The sequence below is a fragment of the Panulirus ornatus genome, chromosome 56 (assembly GCF_036320965.1).
Source record: "Panulirus ornatus isolate Po-2019 chromosome 56, ASM3632096v1, whole genome shotgun sequence".
In the NCBI taxonomy this organism is placed as follows: domain Eukaryota; kingdom Metazoa; phylum Arthropoda; class Malacostraca; order Decapoda; family Palinuridae; genus Panulirus; species Panulirus ornatus.
In genome coordinates, this window is record NC_092279.1 from 3,445,544 (window position 1) to 3,470,776 (window position 25,233).

Sequence of the window (25,233 nt, forward strand, 5' to 3'; positions counted from 1 at the left end):
AGAAGCATAATCTTATCAAACATTTCCTTATTCATTTACTTGAATGCAATTTGAATATTTGCCAATAAACCTCTTGCCTCCTTAATAATTCTCCTAATCTGGAGTTCTGAGAGCTGTGTGTGTGTGTGTGTGTGTGTGTGTGTGTGTGTGTGTGTGTGTGTGTGTGTGTGACTGTAATTATCTACTAGTACTGTCTGAGGAATAAATAAATGTATGATGCTGCACTGACCATGTATGTGTTCAGTCAACTCCCACTCTTATACAATACATAATATTTCTTTACATCCTTTTTTACAAATTTCTTACCGGATTTAATGTTATGTATTCTAGTTACTCTATCACTACATCTCTCAAAGAAATGTCCACTTCACTGATCTCTTTTAAAAAGCTAAAGGTTATTATCAGATCACCTCTCAATCTTCTCTTTTCCAAGTTGGGCAAATTTAAATCCAGCAGCCTTTCTCTGTAGCTTAGCTTCTTAATTCTGGTAGCATCCTTGGTGCCATCCACTGGACTTTCTCGAAAAGCTCTTTGCGCTTCTTTAGGCATGGTGACCAAACCTGAGAAGCGCATTTTAGTTTTGGCTTTACGATGGATATGCACAGCTTGCTGAGTATCTCTCTATCCATATGCTTAAAAGCTAGTCTGTTATTTGCTAGATGGTTTGTCTCTTTAGTTATTCTCCTAATATGGGACTCCAAAGTGCAACTGGAGGGATGTCTGATCATTATCTTGTGGAGGCTAAGGTGAAGATTAGTATGGGTTTTCAGAAAAGAAGAGTGAATGTTGGGGTGAAGAAGGTGGTGAGAGTAAGTGAGCTTGGGAAGGAGACCTGTGTGAAGAAGTATCAGGAGAGACTGTGTACAGAATGGAAAAAGGTGAGAACAATGGAAGTAAGGGGAGTGGGGGAGGAATGGGATGTATTTAGGGAATCAGTGATGGATTGCGCAAAAGATGCTTGTGGCATGAGAAGAGTGGGAGGTGGGCTGTTTAGAAAGGGTAGTGAGTGGTGGGATGAAGAAGTAAGAGTATTAGTGAAAGAGAAGAGAGAGGCATTTGGACGATTTTTGCAGGGAAAAAATGCAATTGAGTGGGAGAAGTATAAAAGAAAGAGACAGGAGGTCAAGAGAAAGGTGCAAGAGGTGAAAAAAAGGGCAAATGAGAGTTGGGGTGAGAGAGTATCATTAAATTTTAGGGAGAATAAAAAGATGTTCTGGAAGGAGGTAAATAGGGTGCGTAAGACAAGGGAGCAAATGAGAACTTCAGTGAAGGGCGTAAATGGGGAGGTGATAACAAGTAGTGGTGATGTAAGAAGGAGATGGAATGAGTATTTTGAAGGTTTGTTGAATGTGTCTGATGACAGAGTGGCAGATATAGGGTGTTTGGGTCGAGGTGGTGTGCAAAGTGAGAGGGTTAGGGAAAATGATTTGGTAAACAGAGAAGAGGTAGTAAAAGCTTTGCGGAAGATGAAAGCCGGCAAGGCAGCAGGTTTGAATGGTATTGCAGTGGAATTTATTAAAAAAAGGGGGTGACTGTATTGTTGACTGGTTGGTAAGGTTATTTAATGTATGTATGACTCATGGTGAGGTGCCTGAGGATTGGCGGAATGCGTGCATAGTGCCATTGTACAAAGGCAAAGGGGATAAGAGTGAGTGCTCAAATTACAGAGGTATAAGTTTGTTGAGTATTCCTGGTAAATTATATGGGAGGGTATTGACTGAGAGGGTGAAGGCATGTACAGAGCATCAGATTGGGGAAGAGCAGTGTGGTTTCAGAAGTGGTAGAGGATGTGTGGATCAGGTGTTTGCTTTGAAGAATGTATGTGAGAAATACTTAGAAAAGCAAATGGATTTGTATGTAGCATTTATGGATCTGGAGAAGGCATATGATAGAGTTGATAGAGATGCTCTGTGGAAGGTATTAAGAATATATGGTGTGGGAGGCAAGTTGTTAGAAGCAGTGAAAAGTTTTTATCGAGGATGTAAGGCATGTGTACGTGTAGGAAGAGAGGAAAGTGATTGGTTCTCAGTGAATGTAGGTTTGTGGCAGGGGTGTGTGATGTCTCCATGGTTGTTTAATTTGTTTATGGATGGGGTTGTTAGGGAGGTAAATGCAAGAGTCTTGGAAAGAGGGGCAAGTATGAAGTCTGTTGGGGATGAGAGAGCTTGGGAAGTGAGTCAGTTGTTGTTCGCTGATGATACAGCGCTGGTGGCGGATTCATGTGAGAAACTGCAGAAGCTGGTGACGGAGTTTGGTAAAGTGTGTGGAAGAAGAAAGTTAAGAGTAAATGTGAATAAGAGCAAGGTTATTAGGTACAGTAGGGTTGAGGGTCAAGTCAATTGGGAGGTGAGTTTGAATGGAGAAAAACTGGAGGAAGTGAAGTGTTTTAGATATCTGGGAGTGGATCTGTCAGCGGATGGAACCATGGAAGTGGAAGTGGATCATAGGGTGGGGGAGGGGGCGAAAATTTTGGGAGCCTTGAAAAATGTGTGGAAGTCGAGAACATTATCCCGGAAAGCAAAAATGGGTATGTTTGAAGGAATAGTAGTTCCAACAATGTTGTATGGTTGCGAGGCGTGGGCTATGGATAGAGTTGTGCGCAGGAGGATGGATGTGCTGGAAATGAGATGTTTGAGGACAATGTGTGGTGTGAGGTGGTTTGATCGAGTAAGTATCGTAAGGGTAAGAGAGATGTGTGGAAATAAAAAGAGCGTGGTTGAGAGAGCAGAAGAGGGTGTTTTGAAATGGTTTGGGCACATGGAGAGAATGAGTGAGGAAAGATTGACCAAGAGGATATATGTGTCGGAGGTGGAGGGAACGAGGAGAAGAGGGAGACCAAATTGGAGGTGGAAAGATGGAGTGAAAAGGATTTTGTGTGATCGGGGCCTGAACATGCAGGAGGGTGAAAGGAGGGCAAGGAATAGAGTGAATTGGAGCGATGTGGTATACAGGGGTTGACGTGCTGTCAGTGGATTGAATCAAGGCATGTGAAGCGTCCGGGGTAAACCATGGAAAGCTGTGTAGGTATGTATATTTGCGTGTGTGGACGTGTGTATGTACATGTGTATGGGGAGGGTTGGGCCATTTCTTTCGTCTGTTTCCTTGCGCTACCTCGCAAACGCGGGAGACAGCGACAAAGTATAAAAAAAAAAAAAAAAAAAAAAAAAAAAAAAGTCCTTATCACATATAGAATGTTGAAGTTTATTTTCTGCTGGGTAATAATCATACTTAAGCTGTCTTGCTTTGTCCCATCCTTATTACTTTACATTTGTTCAAAGTGAATTTCATCAACCATGTTTCAAACCAACTTTGGAGTCTGTTTAGGCCCCCTCGTAAGGTGGTGCAATAACCCTTGCTTTCCACTTCTCTCATACCTTTGCATCATCTGCAAACATATTCAGGCAGGATTCCATACCTTCAGCCACGTCATTAAGATATATCAAGAAGAGTAATGGTCCAAGAACCAAACCATGTGGAACTCTGCTGGTTACCTCAACCCATTTGGAAAAAGCTTGTGTGTGTGTGTGTGTGTGTGTGTGTGTACATAAGTAAGGATTGTTTGTGTTTAAAACAAATGAATATAGAGATATGGTTCTTTCCTGATGCAGGGGGTGGTGATGTTTTCTGTGGGGCAGGGTGGCATCAGGTATGGATGAAAGCAAGTGAGTATGAATATGTACATATGTATTTATGTATATGTCTTTGTATGTATATGTGAGTATGTCGATGTGTATGTGTATGTGCGTGTATTCATGTATGTGTGTATATGAGTGGATCTGGTCTTTCTTCGTCTGTTTCCTAGCACTACCTTGCTGAAGTGGGACACAGCGATCAAGTATAATGATAAAAAAAAAATGGTTCTTCATCTATTCATAACTCCTAATATACTAAGGTAGTCCATATATTTCTATGGGTTTCACAAGAATCACCTAATCGTCCTATAATCAAGAAGTCTTTATCAAAATCTCCTACAAACAAATTTGTAAAAACTGTAATTACATTTAGTTATGAAGCTGCATAAATAAATGCTAACCACCATACTTTTCTTTTTGCAGTACATATCCTCAGCAGATGATCCCACAATATTATTTAATAATGAAACTTTTACTGTTATCAGAAAATGGAAGAAGTGCGAGAATCTTAATGAATGGCTTCTCTAACCTTTTCTGAGGAAATGCTTAAGAATCCAAAGGCTTTCCTAGTTTATAGATCAAAACAGCAGCAGGGACATTTCTGTAGCATGATTAGGACACTGAATGGATGTGGTTCATAAACAAATTCATCACATTGCCAATAATGTACAATAGAAGATGTTAAATGCTGACTCTTTGGTTCTCTAAAGAACATGCTACATAAGAGAGTGATGTGTAGTACAGCATAATGAGCCGAATAAAGAAAGGATGCAAGTCAAAGCCAACAAATGCACTACAGTGACTAAAATAAATTCCATAACTATATGCTACTTTTTGAGATACATTTTGGCCAAAGCTTTGTGTAAATACTATTGTCCAAGTACTTGTTACCTTGGTTCCAGTAAAGACCATACAATGTTCACTGAAGGACCTGGATACAAGGTATGCCAGTATTGCTTCTCGGTAATGCTCTTGATTATTACGAATGCGAACAAACTCCTGACGCAAATTTTGAGCAACATCAGTGTTCTCATTGACAAACACCTGCAAAAGATGAAAAAAATATCAATTTGGGATGCCACAGAATGTAGGGTAATTTATCTACCACATGCTTAAATACTGCAAACAAACTTTCAAACACCTTCATATTTCCCTTAGACTTAAAAAGAAATCATGCGATGAAAACGTTAAAATAATTTGTACTTCAAAAAGTTGAACACATCAGCAACCATCATATATCCTCTCAGTTAAATTCAGCTATTTCTGAAAAAGAAAAGTAAATCAAATAATTCTCTCCAGAAGATATACACCAGCAGAAGTGAATAAAGTAAAATAACAAAGGAGGAGCACAAAAACTTTGAAAAGAATGCTTTAAATAGGATGGGATAATCCAAAACTTTCCCATAAATCCATCTGGAGAAAAGTGATGGTTAAAGTGTAATGATCAAGAGTAACTTACAATAGAATTCCTAACTTTTTCATAGATGTGTAACTGTTAAAAGGAAATTGTAAACTTGAGAAACCCACTGAGTAAAAAATCAATAGAGGAAACTGGGCCAGACTTGTAGGCAGAGAAAGAGAGGAAGCACATAAATAGTTCCAAGTGATGCTGGCATGATTTCTCTACGGTTCATGGACTGACCCTTCTATTTTGTACTTGAGTAGATTCAGGATGTCAAATTCTATTACTATGCTGGTACAGCAGCAGCTGTAAAGACAATTATTATCATTTAGTTAGTTTACGAGGAAGACACAGAAATACTACATGTGTGTTCTCAAGAAAGAGACAGCATTAGCACTTTTTTTTTTTTTTTTGTCGCTGTCTCCCGCGTTTGCGAGGTAGCGCAAGGAAACAGACGAAAGAAATGGCCCAACCCACCCCCATACACATGTATATACATACGTCCACACACGCAAATATACATACCTACACAGCTTTCCATGGTTTACCCCAGACGCTTCACATGCCTTGATTCAATCCACTGCCAGCACGTCAACCCCGGTATACCACATCGCTCCAAATCACTCTATTCCTTGCCCTCCTTTCACCCTCCTGCATGTTCAGGCCCCGATCACACAAAATCTTTTTCACTCCATCTTTCCACCTCCAATTTGGTCTCCCTCTTCTCCTCTTCCCTCCACCTCCGACACATATATTCTCTTGGTCAATCTTTCCTCACTCATTCTCTCCATGTGCCCGAACCATTTCAAAACACCCTCTTCTGCTCTCTCAACCACGCTCTTTTTATTTCCACACATCTCTCTTACCCTTACGTTACTTACTCGATCAAACCACCTCACACCACATATTGTCCTCAAACATCTCATTTCCAGCACATCCATCCTCCTGCGCACAACTCTATCCATAGCCCACGCCTCACAACCATACAACATTGTTGGAGCCACTATTCCTTCAAACATACCCATTTTTGCTTTCCGAGATAATGTTCTCGACTTCCACACATTCTTCAAGGCTCCCAGAATTCTCGCCCCCTCCCCCACCCTATGATCCACTTCTGCTTCCATGGTTCCATCCGCTGCCATATCCACTCCCAGATATCTAAAACACTTCACTTCCTCCAGTTTTTCTCCATTCAAACTCACCTCCCAATTGACTTGACCCTCAACCCTACTGTACCTAATAACCTTGCTCTTATTCACATTTACTCTTAACTTTCTTCTTTCACACACTTTACCAAACTCAGTCACCAGCTTCTGCAGTTTCTCACATGAATCAGCCACCAGCGCTGTATCATCAGCGAACAACAACTGACTCACTTCCCAAGCTCTCTCATCCCCAACAGACTTCATACTTGCCCCTCTTTCCAAAACTCTTGCATTCACCTCCCTAACAACCCCATCCATAAACAAATTAAACAACCATGGAGACATCACACACCCCTGCCACAAACCTACATTCACTGAGAACCAATCACTTTCCTCTCTTCCTACACGTACACATGCCTTACATCCTCGATAAAAACTTTTCACTGCTTCTAACAACTTGCCTCCCACACCATATATTCTTAATACCTTCCACAGAGCATCTCTATCAACTCTATCATATGCCTTCTCCAGATCCATAAATGCTACATACAAATCCATTTGCTTTTCTAAGTATTTCTCACATACATTCTTCAAAGCAAACACCTGATCCACACATCCTCTACCACTTCTGAAACCACACTGCTCTTCCCCAATCTGATGCTCTGTACATGCCTTCACCCTCTCAATCAATATCCTCCCATATAATTTACCAGGAATACTCAACAAACTTATACCTCTGTAATTTGAGCACCTATTGGGATATAAATGCACAGCTCCCATCTTTCACCAGCTAAGTTATAGTGACCCTCGTGGGAGGTAAAACTATGTAAAGAAGTTAGGTGTTTGGGCTGGAATAGGTAGTTACAAATGATATACTACAAAACATCATGGATACTACGCAATGTAGTAAGTAATGTTGATGTTTCCTGCCGGAAATAATTTTGATATCTTTACAAAAGTTATATTGATTTGGTTGGCAGAAGAAATGTAATGTGCATGACAAATGCTTATTTCTCACATATTTATTTCTGTACTGATGATTTCTTACTACCAATAATATCATAAACTAAAATACCATTATTGTAACTAATAAATAAGTTCTTTTTTGTAATTATCCATCTATATCTCTGATGCCTGTTCCAATTGGAACTCCTTCAAATGGGTTGCCATGGCAACAGAGTTTCCATACCTAAAGAACTCTAGTGCCGCCTCTTAGCCTTTAATGCCTCACCCTTAACAGGCCACTGGCAGAAAGCAAGTCTAGTGTAGAGTTTGCAAAGGCTCCAACCTAATGTTCCTAATGACTACTTCTATCTAATGCACCTACCTACTACTTCTACCTCATAATCCTGCCTAAATGTTTTTACCTACTTTTACCTATTGCTCCTACCATTTTGCCAAAAGGCAGGGCTAGCGCACAGTGCTCACCACAGGAAATCTCGAGTTATGAAGAATGAGCAGCAAGAGTCAAGTGTTATATGACAAAGAGACACTGTATGCTGTGGACAGACTGCCAGTAGTCCATGTTAGTGACACAAAGGGAAAACACAGATACCTGTGTCAGAAGAGTGCAACTTGACAACCACTTAAGTGCTGGCTCACTAAGCAGATATCACTGACCCTCCTGATACCCAGACGGGTAGTACTGGTAATATACTTCCCTGATCGTTGGCTGCCTACTAGCTACTGAACCAGCTTTCAAAATAACATCATATTCTCTGCAAATCACTTACATTATTGCACTATGAATTATTTATTTATTTATTCTGCTTTGTTGCTGTCTCCCGCGTTTGCGAAGTAGCGCAAGGAAACAGACGAAAGAAATGGCCCAACCCACCCCCATACACATGTATATACATAAACGTCCACACACACAAATATACATACCTATACATCTCAATGTACACATATATATACACACACAGACATATTCATATATACACATGTACATATTCATACTGTCTGCCTTTATTTATTCCCATCGCCATCTCGCCACACATGGAATAACATCCCCCTCCCCCCTCATGTGTACGAGGTAGTGCTAGGAAAAGACAACTAAGGCCCTATTCGTTCACACTCAGTCTCTAGCTGTCATGTAATAATGCCCGAAACCTCAGCTCCCTTTCCACATCCAGGCCCCACACAACTTTCCATGGTTTACCCCAGACGCTTCACATGACCTGATTCAATCCAATGACAGCACGTCGACCCTGGTATACCACATCGATCCAATTCACTCTATTTCTTGCCCGCTTTTCACCCTCCTGCATGTTCAGGCCCCGATCACTCAAAATCTTTTTCACTCCATCTTTCCACCTCCAATTTGTTCTCCCACTTCTCCTCGTTCCCTCCACCTCTAACATATATATCCTCTTGGTCAATCTTTCCTCACTCATTCTCTCCATGTGCCCAGACCATTTCAAAACACCCTCTTCTGCTCTTTCAACCATGCTCTTTTTATTTCCACACATCACTCTTACCCTTACATTACTTACTCGATCAAACCACCTCACACCACATATTGTCCTCAAACATCTCATTTCCAGCACATCCACCCTCCTGCACACAACTCTATCCATAGCCCACGCCTCGCAACCATACAACATTGTTGGAACCACTATTCCTTCAAACATACCCATTTTTGCTTTCCGAGATAATGTTCTCGACTTCCACACATTCTTCAAGGCTCCCAGGATTATTGCCCTCTCCCCCACCCTATGATTCACTTCCGCTTCCATGGTTCCATCCGCTGCCAGATCCACTCCCAGATATCTAAAACACTTTACTTCCTCCAGTTTTTCTCCATTCAAACTTACCTCCCAATTGACTTGACCCTCAACCCTACTGTACCTAATAACCTTGCTCTTATTCACATTTACTCTTAACTTTCTTCTTTCACACACTTTACGAAACTCAGTCACCAGCTTCTGCAGTTTCTCACATGAATCAGCCACCAGCGCTGTATCATCAGCGAACAACAACTGACTCACTTCCCAAGCTCTCTCATCCCCAACAGACTGCATACTTGCCCCTCTTTCCAAAACTCTTGCATTCACCTCCCTAACAACCCCATCCATAAACAAATTAAACAACAATGGAGACATCACAAACCCCTGCCGCAAACCTACATTCACTGAGAACCAATCACTTTCCTCTCTTCCTACACGTACACATGCCTTACATTCTCGATAAAAACTTTTCACTGCTTCTAACAACTTGCCTCCCACACCATATATTCTTAGTACCTTCCACAGAACATCTCTATCAACTCTATCATATGCCTTCTCCAGATCTCCAGATCCATAAATGCTACATACAAATCCATTTGCTTTTCTAAGTATTTCTCACATACATTCTTCAAAGCAAACACCTGATCCACACATCCTCTACCACTTCTGCAACCACACTGCTCTTCCCCAATCTGATGCTCTGTGCATGCCTTCACCCTCTCAATCAGTATGAATTATGATATATAATAGTCCTGTGGTAGAGATTTTGTGTAAAAAGCAATTCATAGATGATATACTTGTTCCATAAGGAGAAAGCAAGGGGAAAAGGAAGATTGAGAAGGAGATGGGAGAATGAGTGAATGAGGCTTAAGTTATCAGAGCCTAAACATTCAGGAAAGTGAAAGGTGAGCATGTGACAGAAAGCACTACAGCAATGTAGAACAGCATTCAAGTACATAGATAAGGAAATATTCAGAAGTTCCTATCTTACATAAAGCCAAGATCATATTAGGCCCATCAAGACTGATCATATCTAAAGAAACACAAACAGATAATAAAGAAGGTCCAGAAGAAAGCAAAGGAGATGTTACCAGCATTGTGAGAGCCGAGTTACAGGGAAAGGATAAAAGCATTTAGCCTTGCCCACCATGGATGATAGAAAAGTAAGGAGTTATCTAATCACAACCTTTCTGCCTTCACACCAGAATGATGACATAAGCAGTGAACAAGTATAAGAAAGAAGTAGGCAAGAAACCTGTTAAGAAGTAATCTATAGCATAAGAATGGTGGATGAATGTAATAAAGTGAACAAGAACAAGGTCAATGCAGACTACACGGAGAAGTGTGAAAGACTGTATGATAGTGTAAAATGTCTCTAAGAGATGGTGCCCCATGGGTGTAAAACACCTTACCCATACAGTACAGTAATCACAAATAAGTAGTTGCAGAGAGGATCCAAGGGACTCAGCTGTGAATGGGGGGGCTCTCTCTCTCTCCTTCTCTCTCTCTCTCTAGTTTAAGCGCAATATTCACGACAGCTGGAGAGTGGACATGAGAAAATAAGGCCATTCTTTATCTGTTCCTGATGTAACTCTGAAAATGTGGGTATTGGTGAAAAAGTATGCAAAAAGAATAATACAAGTACCTGAGGAGAGCATTGAACTTAACTTTTATTTAAACAAGAACAATGGAGTATGTTTTATCAGTGTGTAGTTAAAAAAAAAAAAAAAAAAAAAGAGACGTAGGAGTTTTCACTTTCTAAAAGTGTGGATTTTTTAATCTTAATCTGGATGGTGTTTCTTAATGACATCTGAGTCAAAGGAAGATGATAAGCTATGAAGACATAAAAATGAAAATTCGAAGCATAATATATACATGGGAAGGGAAGAACCTAATGAATCAAGTTAAGATAGTTTTGAACATCTAAGGCATGGAAAAACATGCCACAAGTTATAATTCAAAAGTTAAAAACCTAAGTAATAGCAAATGAAAGATTCAAATTTGGATTCCTTTTCTACTCAATAAAGTATACTATGCCTTAGTGAGTTAATATCAGGAATGAACAAGTCAAGAAACAAGTGCACAGGTAATGTGAGAACTTTCACCACGAGACACAAAACTGCTGATGAAAATTTTTGACATATACATAGAAGGCTAGCTACTATATGTACCATTAGTTAACTTATAGCTATGAAGGCAAATTATTACAGTATATCAAATGTAAAATGAGATAAGCATATGAACACACTGAAGGAAAAAATAGGTTCACACAAGAAAAAGAATGACAAAAATAATAATAACCGCAAAATCTTGTGTGATCAGGTGGTATGTGGATGTGGACTTACTGGATGAAAGAACTATGAGCATGTATTCCAGTGCAATGTACAAACAAAGAGCTGGGGAGTCTAACATGATCAGAAAAAGCAAAATTATGGGTGCACTTGCAAATACTGATCAAGAATAGAAGGCTCTGACAAGAGTGCCACAAAAAGTGTTCGGACAAGATGCTGCATGATCACCCTCTTGGACAAGGAAGAAAGAAAGACACTGAAAAATAATGGATAATACTGGCAGTAATTATCTAAAGGGTCAAAACACTTACCTTAACTGGGTTTTTGAGAGAGACTAGAGCCAACTCCTTAACTTTAGAGGTCATTGTGGCAGAAAAGAGCATCGTCTGCCGGTTACGTGAGCAATTCACGATGATTTCCTTCATCTGATCATCAAAGCTATCTTCCAACATCCTATCTGCTTCATCTAACACTAAGATCTGTATTAAAGGAATAATGAATAATTATCTTGTGCACACCTATATTTTTACCAAAGTAAAGTCTGTTCAACAGAGCACTTGTCAGTAATAATCATGTGCTCAGCAGAATGTTACAAACTTTATAAAATTTCAAGAGCTTTCATAAAATTACAAAATATTACTCACTAATTCAAAAAGAACTTTAATTAGACTACCCAAAGCACAGTTATGACAAACTGAATAATTCTGATCAATAGTTTTGAGAGGTCATAAGGTGATAAACAGCAACCTGCTAATGAAAGACAATAGTTCACACATGTATTTCAATTTCTAAAAGGGGAAACAGAAGGAGTCAAGCAGGGAGTGCTCATCCTCCTCGAAGGCTCAGATTAGGGTGTCTGAATGTGTGTGGATGTAACAAAGATGAAAAGAAAGGAGAGATAGGTAGTATGTCTGTGGAAAGAAACATGGATGCTCTGGCTCTGACTGAAATGAAGCTCAAAGGTAAAGGGGAAGAATAGTTTGAAAAAATCTTCGGAGTAAGGTCAGGGGTTGGTGAGAGGACAAGAGTTAAGGAAGAGGTAGCACTACTCCTGAAGCAGGAGTTATGGGAGTGTGTGATAGTGTAAGAAAGTAAATTCTAGATTGATGTGGGTAAAACTGAAAGTGGATGGAGAAAGACGGGTGATTACTGGTGCTTATGCACTGGGTCATGAGAGGCAAATGTTTTGGGAGCAGATGAGTGAGTGCATCAGTAGCTTTGGTGCACGGGACTGGGTATTAGTGATCGGTGATTTAAATGCGAAGGTGAGAAATGTGGCAATTGAGGGTATGACTGGTTTACATGCGGTATTCAGTGTTGTGAACTGAAATGGTGAAGAACTGGTGTGGAGAAAGAATACTTCCCACGCATTCCTCACGTGTCGTAGAAGGCGACTAAAGCGGATGGGAGTGGGGGCTAGAAACCCTCCCCTCCTTGTATTTTATCTTTCTAAAAGGGGAAACAGAAGAATGAGTCACGCGAGGAGTGCTCATCCTCCTCGAAGGCTCAGATTGGGGTGTCTAAATGTGTGTGGATGTAGCCAAGATGAGAAAAAAGGAGAGGTAGGTAGTACATTTGAGGAAAGGACCCTGGATGTTTTGGCTCTAAACCTGGATGTTTTGGCTCTAAGTGAAACAAAGCTCAAGGATAAAGGGGAAGAGTGGTTTGCGAATGTCTTGGGGGGAAGAGTGGTTTGCGAATGTCTTGGGAGTAGTCAGGGGTTAGTGACAGGACAAGAGCAAGGGATGGAGTAGCACTACTCCTGAAACAGGAGTGGTGGGAGTATGTGATAGAGAGTAAGAAAGCAAACTCTAGATTGATATGGGTAAAATTGAAAGCGGATAGAGAGAGATGGGTGATTATTGGTGCATATGCACCTGGGCATGAGAAGAAAGATCATGAGAGGCAAGTGTTTTGGAAGCAGTTGAGTGAGTGTATTAGTAGTTTTGATACACGAGACCGGGTTATAGTGATGGGTGATTTGAATGCAAAGGTGAGTAATGTGGCAGTTGAGGCAATAATTGGTGTACATGGGGTGTTCAGTGTTGTAAATGGAAATGGTGAAGAGCTTGTAGATTTTTTATTATATTTATTTTATTTTGCTTTGTCGTTGTCTCCCGCGTTTGCAAGGTAGCGCAAGGAAACAGACGAAAGAAATGGCCCAACCCACCCCCATACACAATATATACACATACACATCCACACATGCAAATATACAAACCTATACATCTCAATGTACACAAATATATACACACACAGACACATACATATATACCCATGCACACAATTCACACTGTCTGCCTTTATTCATTCCCATCGCCACCTCGCCACACATGGAATACCATCCCCCTACCCCCTCATGTGTGCGAGGTAGCACTAGGAAAAGACAACAAAGGCCACATTTGTTCACACTCAGTCTCTAGCTGCCACGCAATAATGCCCGAAACCACAGCTCCCTTTCCACATCCAGGCCCCACACAACTTTCCATGGTTTACCCCAGACGCTTCATACGCCCTGATTCAATCCACTGACAGCACGTCAACCCCGGTATACCACATCGATCCAATTCACTCTATTCCTAGCCCTCCTTTCACCCTCCTGCATGTTCAGGCCCCGATCACTCAAAATCTTTTTCACTCCATCTTTCCACCTCCAATTTGGTCTCCCACTTCTCCTCGTTCCCTCCACCTCCAACACATATATCCTCTTGGTCAATCTTTCCTCACTCATTCTCTCCATGTGCCCAAACCATTTCAAAACACCCTCTTCTGCTCTCTCAACCATGCTCTTTTTATTTCCACACATCTCTCTTACCCTTACGTTACTTACTCGATCAAACCACCTCACACCACACATTGTCCTCAAACATCTCATTTCCAGCACATCCACCCTCCTGTGCACAACTCTATCCATAGCCCAAGCCTCGCAACCATACAACATTGTTGGAACCACTATTCCTTCAAACATACCCAGTTTTGCTTTCCGAGATAATGTTCTCGACTTCCACACATTCTTCAAGGCTCCCAGGATTTTCGCCCTCTCCCCCACCCTATGATTCACTTCCGCTTCCATGGTTCCATCCGCTGCCAGATCCACTCCCAGATATCTAAAACACTTTACTTCCTCCAGTTTTTCTCCATTCAAACTTACCTCCCAATTGACTTGACCCTCAGCCCTACTGGACCTAATAACCTTGCTCTTATTCACATTTACTCTTAACTTTCTTCTTTCACACACTTTACCAAACTCAGTCACCAGCTTCTGCAGTTTCTCACATGAATCAGCCACCAGCGCTGTGTCATCAGCGAACAACAACTGACTCACTTCCCAAGCTCTCTCACCCACAACAGACTTCATACTTGCCCCTCTTTCCAAAACTCTTGCATTTACCTCCCTAACAACCCCATCCATAAACAAATTAAACAACCATGGAGACATCACACACCCCTGCCGCAAACCTACAGTCACTGAGAACCAATCACTTTCCTCTCTTCCTACACGTACACATGCCTTACATCCTCAATAAAAACGTTTCACTGTTTCTAACAACTTGCCTCCCACACCATATATTCTTAATACCTTCCACAGAGCATCTCTATGAACTCTATCATATGCCTTCTCCAGATCCATAAATGCTACATACAAATCCATTTGCTTTTCTAAGTATTTCTCACATACATTCTTCAAAGCAAACACCTGATCCACACATCCTCTACCACTTCTGAAACCACACTGCTCTTCCCCAATCTGATGCTCTGTACATGCCTTCACCCTCTCAATCCATACCCTCCCATATACTTTACCAGGAATACTCAACAAACTTATACCTCTGTAATTTGAGCACTCACTCTTATCCCCTTTGCCTTTGTACAATGGCACTATGCACGCATTCCACCAATCCTCAGGCACCTCACCATGAGTCATACATACATTAAATAACCTTACCAACCAGTCAACAATACAGTCACCCCATTTTTTAATAAATTCCACTGCAATACCATCCAAACCTGCTGCCTTGCCGGCTTTCATCTTCCGCAAAGCTTTTACTACCTCTTCTCTGTTTACCAAGTCATTTTCCCTAACCCTCTCACTTTGCACACCACCTCGACCAAAACACCCTATATCTGCCACTCTATCATCAAACACATTCAACAAACCTTCAAAATATTCACTCCATCTCCTTCTCACATCACCACTACTTGTTATCACCTCCCCATTAACCCCCTTCACTGAAGTTCCCATTTGCTCCCTTGTCTTATGCACTTTATTTACCTCCTTCCAGAACATCTTTTTATTCTCCCTAAAATTTAATGATACTCTCTCACCCCAACTCTCATTTGCCCTTTTTTTCACCTCTTGCACCTTTCTCTTGACCTCCTGTCTCTTTCTTTTATACATCTCCCACTCAATTGCATTTTTTCCCTGCAAAAATTGTCCAAATGCCTCTCTCTTCTCTTTCACTAATAATCTTACTTCTTCATCCCACCACTCACTCCCCTTTCTAATCAACCCACCTCCCACTCTTCTCATGCCACAAGCATCTTTTGCGCAATCCATCACTGATTCCCTAAATACATCTCATTCCTCCCCCACTCCCCTTACTTCCATTGTTCTCACCTTTTTCAATTCTGTACTCAGTCTCTCCTGGTACTTCCTCACACAAGTCTCCTTCCCAAGCTCACTTACTCTCACCACCCTCTTCACCCCAACATTCACTCTTCTTTTCTGAAAACCCATACAAATCTTCACCTTAGCCTCCACAAGATAATGATCAGACATCCCTCCAGTTGCACCTCTCAGCACATTAACATCCAAAATTCTCTCTTTCGCACATCTGTCGATTAACACGTAATCCAATAACGCTCTCTGGCCATCTCTCCTACTTACATACGTATACTTTGTATATCTCGCTTTTTAAACCAGGTATTCCTAATCACCAGTCCTTTTTCAGCACATAAATCTACAAGCTCTTCACCATTTCCATTTACAACACTGAACACCCCATGTATACCAATTATTCCCTCAACTGCCACATCATCACCTTTGCATTCAAATCACCCATCACTATAACCTGGTCTCGTGCATCAAAACCACTAACACACTCACTCAGCTGCTCCCAAAACACTTGCCTCTCATGATCTTTCTTCTCATGCCCAGGTGCATACGCACCAATAATCACCCATCTCTCTCCATCAACTTTCAGTTTTACCCATATTAATCAAGAATTTACTTTCTTACATTCTATCACATACTCCCACAACTCCTGTTTCAGGAGTACTGCTACTCCTTCCCTTGCTCTTGTCCTCTCACTAACCCCTGACTTTACTCTCAAGACATTCCCAAACCACTCTTCCCCTTTACCCTTGAGCTTCGTTTCACTCAGAGCCAAAACATCCAGGTTCCTTTCCTCAAACATACTACCTATCTCTCCTTTTTTCACATCTTGGTTACATCCACACACATTTAGACACCCCAATCTGAGTCTACGAGGAGGATAAGCACTCCCCGCGTGACTCCTTCTGTTTCCCATTTTTTTAGAAAGTTAAAATTACAAGGAGGGGAAGATTTCTGGCCACCCGCTCCCATCCCCTCTAGTCACCTTCTACGACACGTGAGGAATGCGTGGGAAGAATTCTTTCACCCCTATCCCCAGGGATAGGGATTTATGTGTAGATTTATGTGCTGAAAAAGGACTGGTGATTGGGAATACCTGGTTTAAAAGAGAGATCTACATAAGTATACATATGTAAGTAGGAGATATGGACAGAGAACGTTATTGGATTACGTGTTAATTGATAGGCGCGCGACAGAGAGACTTTTGGATGTTAATGTGCTGAGAGGCGCAACTGGAGGGATGTCTGATCATTATCTTGTGGAGGCGAAGGTGAAGATTTGTAAAGGTTTTCAGAAAAGAAGAGAGAATGTTGGGGTGAAGAGAGTCGTGAGAGTAAGTGAGCTTGGAAAGGAGACTTGTGTGAGGAAGTACCAGCAGAGACTGAGTACAGACTGGAAAAAGGTGAGAACAAAGGACATAAGGGGAGTGGGGGAGGAATGTGATGTATTTAGGGAAGCAGTGATGGCTTGCGCAAAAGATGCTTGTGGCATGAGAAGCATGGGAGGTGGGCAGTTTAGAAAGGGTAGTGAGTGGTGGGATGAAGAAGTAAGATTGTCAGTGAAAGAGAAGAGAGAGGCACTTGGACAATTTTTGCAGGGAAATAATGCAAATGACTGGGAGATCTATAAAAGAAAGAGGCAGGAGGTCAAGAGAAAGGTGCAAGAGGTGAAAAAGAGGGTAAATGAGAGTTGGGGTGAGAGAGTATCATTAAATTTCAGGGAGAATAAAAAGATGTTTTGGAAGGAGGTAAATAAAGTGTGTAAGACAAGGGAACAAATGGGAACATCAGTGAAGGGGGTTAATGGGGAGGTGATAACAAGTAGTGGTGATGTGGTTTTGGTTGAGGTGGTGTGCAAAGTGAGAGGGTTAGGGAGAATGATTTGGTAAATAGAGAAGAGGTAGTAAAAGCTTTGCAAAAGATGAAAGCTGGCAAGGCAGCGGGTCTGGATGGTACTGCAGTGGAATTTATCAAAAAAGGGGGTGACTGTATTGTTAACTGGTTGGTAAGGTTATTTAATATATGTATAACTCATGGTGAGGTGCCTGAGGAGTGGCGGAATGCTTGCATAGTGCCGTTGTGCAAAGGCAGAGGGGATAAAAGTGAGTGCTCAAATTACAGAGGTTTAAGTTTGTTGAATATTCCTGGGAAATCATATGGGGGGGGTACTGATTGAGAGGGTGAAGGCATGTACAGAGCACCAGATTGGGGAAGAGCTGTGTGGTTTCAGAAGTGGGAGAGGATGTGTGGATCAGGTGTTTGCTTTGAAGAATGTATGTGAGAAATACTTAGAAAAGCAAATGGATTTGTATGTAGCATTTATGGATCTGGAGAAGGCATATGATAAGAGTTGACAGAGAGGCTCTGTGGAAGGTATTAAGAATATATGGTGTGGGAGGCAAGTTGTTAAAAGCAGTGAAAAGTTTTAATCGAGGATGTAAGGTATGTGTACGTGTAGGAAGAGAGGAAAATGATTGGTTTTCAGTGAATGTTGGTTTGCAGCAGGGGTGCATGATGTCTCCATGTTTGTTTAATTTGTTTATGGATGGGGTTGTTAGGGAGGTGAATGCAAGAGTTTTGGAAAGAGGGGCAAGTATGCAGTCTGTTCTGGATGAGAGAGCTTGGGAAGTGAGTCAGTTGTTGTTCGCTGATGATACAGTGCTGGTGGCTGATTCGTGTGAGAAACTGCAGAAGCTGGTGATTGAGTTTGGTAAAGTGTGTGAAAGAAGAAAGTTGAGAGTAAATGTGAATAAGAGCAAGGTTATTACGTACAGTAGGGTTGAGGGACAAGTCAACTGGGAGGTAAGTTTAAATGGAGAAAAACTGGAGGAAATGAAGTCTTTTAGATATCTGGGAGTGGATTTGGCAGCAGATGGAACCATGGAAACGGAAGTGAATCATAGGGTGGGGGAGGGGGCGAAAGTTCTGGGAGTGTTGAAGAATGTGTGGAAGTCGAGAATGTTATCATGGAAAGCATAAATGGGTATGTTTGAAGACAATATGTGGTGTGAGGTGGTTTGATTGAGTAAGTAATGAAAGGGTAAAAGAGATGTGTGGTAATAAAAAGAGTGCGGTTGAGAGAGCAGAGGAGTGTGTTTTGAAATGGTTTGGTCACATGGACAGAATGAGTGAGGAAAGACTGACAAAGAGGATATATGCGTCAGAGGTGGAGGGAACAAGGAGAAGTGGGAGACCAAATTGGAGGTGGAAAGATGGAGTGAAAAAGATTTTGAGTGATTGGGGCCTGAACATGCAGGAGGGTGAAAGACGTGCAAGGTATAGAGTGAATTGGAACAATGTGGTATACCAGGGTCGACATTCTGTCAATGGATTGAACCAGGGCATGCGAAGCATCTGGGGGTAAACCATGGAAAGTTCTGTGGGGCCTGGATGTGGAAAGGGAGCTGTGGTTTTGGTGCATCATACATGACAGCTAGAGACTGAGTGTGAACGAATGTGGCCTTTGTTGTCTTTTCCTAACGCTACCTCGTGCACATGCAGAGGAAGGGGATTGTTATTTCATGTGTGGTGGGGTGGTGACGGGAATGAATAAGGGCAGACAGTATGAATTATGTACATGTGTATATATGTGCATGTCTGTGTGTGTAAACATATATGTATACGTTGAGATGTATAGGTATGTATATGTACGTGTGTGGACGTGTATGTATATACATGTGTATGTGGGTTGGTTGGGCCATTCTTTCATCTGTTTCCTTGCGCTACCTCGCTAATGTGGGAGACAGCGACAAAGTATAATAAATAAATAAATAAATATAAATAAATATTCATATATGCATGAGTGGATGGGCCATTCTTGGTCTGTTTCCTCGCGCTACCTCGCTGATGCAGGAAACGGTGATCAAGTATAATAGTAATAAAACAAATATAAGAAAGTTAAGCTATAGGCTCAATATCACTGCTTCACATTAAAAGACCATTCTGTAAAACAAACTAACCTCAATATCATCTATGTTGAAGGTGGGAGTGTTCTTTATATGGTCTAACAGTCGTCCAGGAGTGGCAATGACAATGTCCGGGATCTTCCTCAACTCTGTCTCTTGGGTTCGGAGGTCTAAGCCACCCACAGAGAGAGCGATATGAATATTGGAAAATTTTGCCAATTCCATTGAAACCTGGAACACCTGTGTGAAGAGGTAAAACTGGGGTGAAGAAAATTTCCCTATAAACAGTTATAAGCAATTTCAACTCACATCAGTGATCCTTCAATGATTAGACCAGAAAGTTGCAAAGTGAACCTGAGGATTGGCGGAATGCGTGCATAGTGCCATTGTACAAAGGCAAAGGGGATAAGAGTGAGTGCTCAAATTACAGAGGTATAAGTTTGTTGAGTATTCCTGGTAAATTATATGGGAGGGTATTGATTGAGAGGGTGAAGGCATGTACAGAGCATCAGATTGGGGAAGAGCAGTGTGGTTTCAGAAGTGGTAGAGGATGTGTGGATCAGGTGTTTGCTTTGAAGAATGTATGTGAGAAATACTTAGAAAAGCAAATGGATTTGTATGTAGCATTTATGGATCTGGAGAAGGCATATGATAGAGTTGATAGAGATGCTCTGTGGAAGGTATTAAGAATATATGGTGTGGGAGGCAAGTTGTTAGAAGCAGTGAAAATATATTAATGTATATGTACATATAACCCAGAACAAGACAACAAATGGCATCAAAAGCAAACCTAAGGTTTTGCTCTGCCCTGTGTCATAAATGTGGGTCTTTAATCAACGAGGAGTGACAATTACAATAATCAATCAGAAGCTGTTAAAATGAGAAGATACACCAGGAGTCAGAGACAATATAAGAACCAGATAGGTCTTTCAGTCAAGGTCACTGCACAGACACACAAGGGAACTACCCTGTAAACTACAACTTACTTACTGCCCCAGGAGTCCTCTCGGCTTTTATGAGGCTCCTGCAGCACTCAGGAAGTTGGCCATGTCCACCAGCTGGGACCATAAATCATAAAATATTGTGCTGTTGTGTGAGTGTATATACAGACCAGGGCAACTGAGTAATAAGTGCTTGGTGTCTTCTTTAAGGTAACTGAATCATGGGTAACAAGAGACTTGAGATATGCTGAAATGGTGTTTGCAGTTCTGTAGTGGTGGGTAATGTCCAAAGCATAGACAGGAAAGCATGACTCATGTCTGCTTGGGGAATGTGGTTACTGATGGACATACGTCTAGAGAGGCATCTATGATATACCCTTGACAGGTAACTGGTGCTAGTGGAGTTTTTATACCAATGAATAAACATGACTAGCAGTAAGAACTATGACAGCTGAAGTGAGCCATAGGGTGAGTGAGAGGCCAAGATACTGGGTGCATTAAAGGGTGGGTGGGAAGAGAGAACACTGTCTGAGGGCAAAGATGGGGTGAGTATGCAGTGTGTTGGAGATGAGAGGGCCTGGGAAGTGAGTCAGTTGTTGTTCACTGATGATACACTGCTGGTAACTGAGGTTGGCAAAGTGTGTGAAAGAAGAAAGCTGAGAGCAAATGTGAATAAGAGCAAGGTTATTAGGTACGGTAGGGTTGAGGAACAAGTCAATTGGGAGGAAAGTTTGAATGGAGGAAAACTGGAGGAAGTGAAGTGTTTTAGATATCTGGGAGTGGATTTGGCAGCGGATGAAACCATGGAAGTGGAAGTGAGTCACAGGGTTGGGGAGGGGGTGAAAGTTCTGGGAGTGTTGAAGAATGTGTGGAAGGCAAGAACATTATCTCAGAAAGCAAAAATGGGTATGTTTGAAGGAAGAGTGGTTCCAACAATGTTATATGGTTGTGAGGCACGGGCTATAGATAGAGTTGTGCAGAGGAAGTTGGATGTTTTGGAAAAGAGATGTATGAGGGCAATATGTGGTGTGAGGTGGCTTGATCGAGTAAGTAATGAAAGGGTAAGAGAGACGTGTGGTAATAAAAGAGTGTGGTTGAGAGAGAAGAGGGTGTTTTGAAATGGTTTGGTCACCTGGAGAGAATGAGGAAAAAGAGGATATACGTGTCAGAGGTGAAGGGAACGAGGAGAAGTGGGAGACCAAACTGGAGGTGGAAGGAGGGCCTGAACATGCAGGAGGGTGAAAGGCGTGCAAGGAATAGAGTGAATTGGATCGATGTGGTATACCGGGGACGACGTGCTGTCAATGGATTGAACCAGGGCATGTGAAGTGTCTGGGGTAAACCATGGAAAGTTCTGTGGGGCCTGGATGTGGAAAGGGAGCTGTGGTTTCGGTGCATTATTACATGACAGCTAGAGACTGAGTGTGAACAAATGTGGCCTTTGTTGTCTTTTCCTACCGCAACCTCGCACACGAGGGGGGAGGGGGTTGTTATTTCATTGTGGCGAGGTGGCGATGGGAAGGAATAAAGGCAGACAGTATGAATTATGTACATGTGTATATATATTTAATGTATGTATGACTCATGGTGAGGTGCCTGAGGATTGGCAGAATGCATGCATAGTGCCATTGTACAAAGGCAAAGGGGATAAGAGTGAGTGCTCAAATTACAGAGGTATAAGTTTGTTGAGTATTCCTGGTAAATTATATGGGAGGGTATTGATTGAGAGGGTGAAGGCATGTACAGAGCATCAGATTGGGGAAGAGCAGTGTGGTTTCAGACGTGGTAGAGGATGTGTGGATCAGGTGTTTGCTTTGAAGAATGTATGTGAGAAATACTTAGAAAAGCAAATGGATTTGTATGTAGCATCTATGGATCTGGAGAAGGCATATGACAGAGTTGATAGAGATGCTCTGTGGAAGGTATTAAGAATACATGGTGTGGGAGGCAAGTTGTTAGAAGCAGTGAAAAGTTTTTATCGAGGATGTAAGGCATGTGTACGTGTAGGAAGAGAGGAAAGTGACTGGTTCTCAGTGAATGTAGGTTTGCGGCAGGGGTGTGTGATGTCTCCATGGTTGTTTAATTTGTTTATGGATGGGGTTGTTAGGGAGGTGAATGCAAGAGTTTTGGAAAGAGGGGCAAGTATGAAGTCTGTTGGGGATGAGAGAGCTTGGGAAGTGAGTCAGTTGTTGTTCGCTGATGATACAGCGCTGGTGGCTGATTCATGTGAGAAACTGCAGAAGCTGGTGACTGAGTTTGGTAAAATGTGTGAAAGAAGAAAGTTAAGAGTAAATGTGAATAAGAGCAAGGTTATTAGGTACAGTAGGGTTGAGGGTCAAGTCAATTGGGAGGTGAGTTTGAATGGAGAAAAACTGGAGGAAGTGAAGTGTTTTAGATATCTGGGAGTGGATCTGGCAGCGGATGGAACCATGGAAGCGGAAGTGGATCATAGGGTGGGGGAGGGGGCGAAAATTCTGGGAGCCTTGAAGAATGTGTGGAAGTCGAGAACATTATCTCGGAAAGCAAAAATGGGTATGTTTGAAGGAATAGTGGTTCCAACAATGTTGTATGGTTGCGAGGCGTGGGCTATGGATAGAGTTGTGCGCAGGAGGATGGATGTGCTGGAAATGAGATGTTTGAGGACAATGTGTGGTGTGAGGTGGTTTGATCGAGTAAGTAACGTAAGGGTAAGAGAGATGTGTGGAAATAAAAAGAGCGTGGTTGAGAGAGCAGAAGAGGGTGTTTTGAAATGGTTCGGGCACATGGAGTGAATGAGTGAGGAAAGATTGACCAAGAGAATATATGTGTCGGAGGTGGAGGGAACGAGGAGAGGAGGGAGACCAAATTGGAGGTGGAAAGATGGAGTGAAAAAGATTTTGTGTGATCGGGGCCTGAACATGCAGGAGGGTGAAAGGCGTGCAACAAATAGAGTGAATTGGAGTGATGTGGTATACCGGGGTTGACGTGCTGTCAGTGGAGTGAATCAAGGCATGTGAAGTGACTGGGGTAAACCATGGAAAGCTGTGTAGGTATGTATATTTGCGTGTGTGGACGTATGTATATACATGTGTATGGGGGTGGGTTGGGCCATTTCTTTCGTCTGTTTCCTTGCGCTACCTCGCAAACGCGGGAGACAGCGACAAAGCAAAAAAATAAAAAAAAAAAATGTCTGTATGTATATATATGTTTACAGTGAAATGTATAGGTACGTATATGTGCATGTGTGGACGTGTATGTATATGCATGTGTATGTGGGTGGGGTGGGCCATTTTCCCGTCTGTTTCCTTGCGCTAATGCGGGAGACGACAAAATATAACATATAATAAAAATAAAAACAATTGACTATTTAGTAAGCAACTAAATATATCAACAACAGCATGATATGTAATAGATTTCATAAGCAAAGCTTCAAACAGATAAAGAATATATGGAATTACGAGCAAGCATTTTCAAAGTTCTTACCTGGACACCTAGTTCTCGAGTAGGCACAAGAACTAGTACTCTTATTACGACATCATCTTTTGGTTTATAGAGCAATCGTTCAAGAATAGGAAGCATGTAAGCAGCTGTTTTGCCTGTACCAGTTGAAGCACAACCACAAATATCACGACCTTGAAGTGCTATAGGAATTGTTGCCGATTGTATGGGTGTAGGTTTATCATACCCCATGTTGTCAATTGCCTGCAAGATACATTATCATGCACCATTAAACATTTTCATTACAACTTTCCAAAAGTACAATCTATATTGTACTGTACGAAAAGTACATATCATAAATATGTCACTACAATAGAATCAAATATCAAAAGTGGACCATAATGTACATTGTAATATTGATTTTTTTCTTTTGCATGGCAGATAAAACAGTAAAGACTAATGTATGCTTCAATTGCAGCCATGTTAGTTGAAAAAGTAAAATAGGGAGAGTTTAATTCTGAAAAAAATGCAGAGGGATTATCCTGAGCACAGGTTTTTGCAAATGCAAATCTTGAAAATAGAGAAGTTATAGGAAGACAAAATGATGAAAGGAAGAAAATCTAAAGCTTTGAAGTGTCACAAAAGAACAAGTTATCATAAGAGCCAATCCTTGTGAGGCTGGCCTCTACACGGAAATCATGAGAAGCAGCAGCTATTACGCTGCCACAAGTCCAGGTTTTAGGGGATTGGACACAGAAATATGATATAAAAAATAACACCTGTAGAAAAGAGTAAGGGAATCAAGAACATGGCAAATGGAAATGAGTGGCTGAAGAGAAGTGATTACTGGAGACTTAATGAGACAGAAAGGTTTCAATTCCATTCAGTATACCATTCAGCAGTGGCATCTTCTCTAGTTACACAGATCCTGAGGAAACAGTGAAGTCTATTGACCCTTACATGGTGGTTGACATCAATTGTTCTCTTTGGATATGATAGCTAACATCAAATGATACTTGAACATTTCCCATCTCTAAATATCCAGTTGACTTACTGTATCATCAGTAGTCCAAAGAGGTTTCTTCCATTGATGAGAAGGGGTGGGGAAAAAATTCTGCTCTTCTTATTAACCCTACAACCACCATTATAAATTCCAT

General features: G+C 41.5%; 1 protein-coding gene across 2 annotated transcripts in view; it reads right to left on the bottom strand.

Annotated features, from left to right (window-relative positions):
• Window positions 1-25,233, bottom strand: part of Rs1 (Dead-box helicase Rs1) — a 71,743-nt gene that overhangs the window by 27,026 nt on the left and 19,484 nt on the right. For both annotated transcript variants that reach the window (XM_071693649.1, XM_071693650.1), the window contains exons 6-9: window positions 24,122-24,340; window positions 19,773-19,958; window positions 11,511-11,678; window positions 4,524-4,676 (exon numbers count right to left, since the gene is read on the bottom strand). In XM_071693649.1, the coding sequence (XP_071549750.1) occupies window positions 4,524-4,676; window positions 11,511-11,678; window positions 19,773-19,958; window positions 24,122-24,340 (726 nt within the window). The remainder of the gene's footprint in view (window positions 1-4,523; window positions 4,677-11,510; window positions 11,679-19,772; window positions 19,959-24,121; window positions 24,341-25,233) is intronic.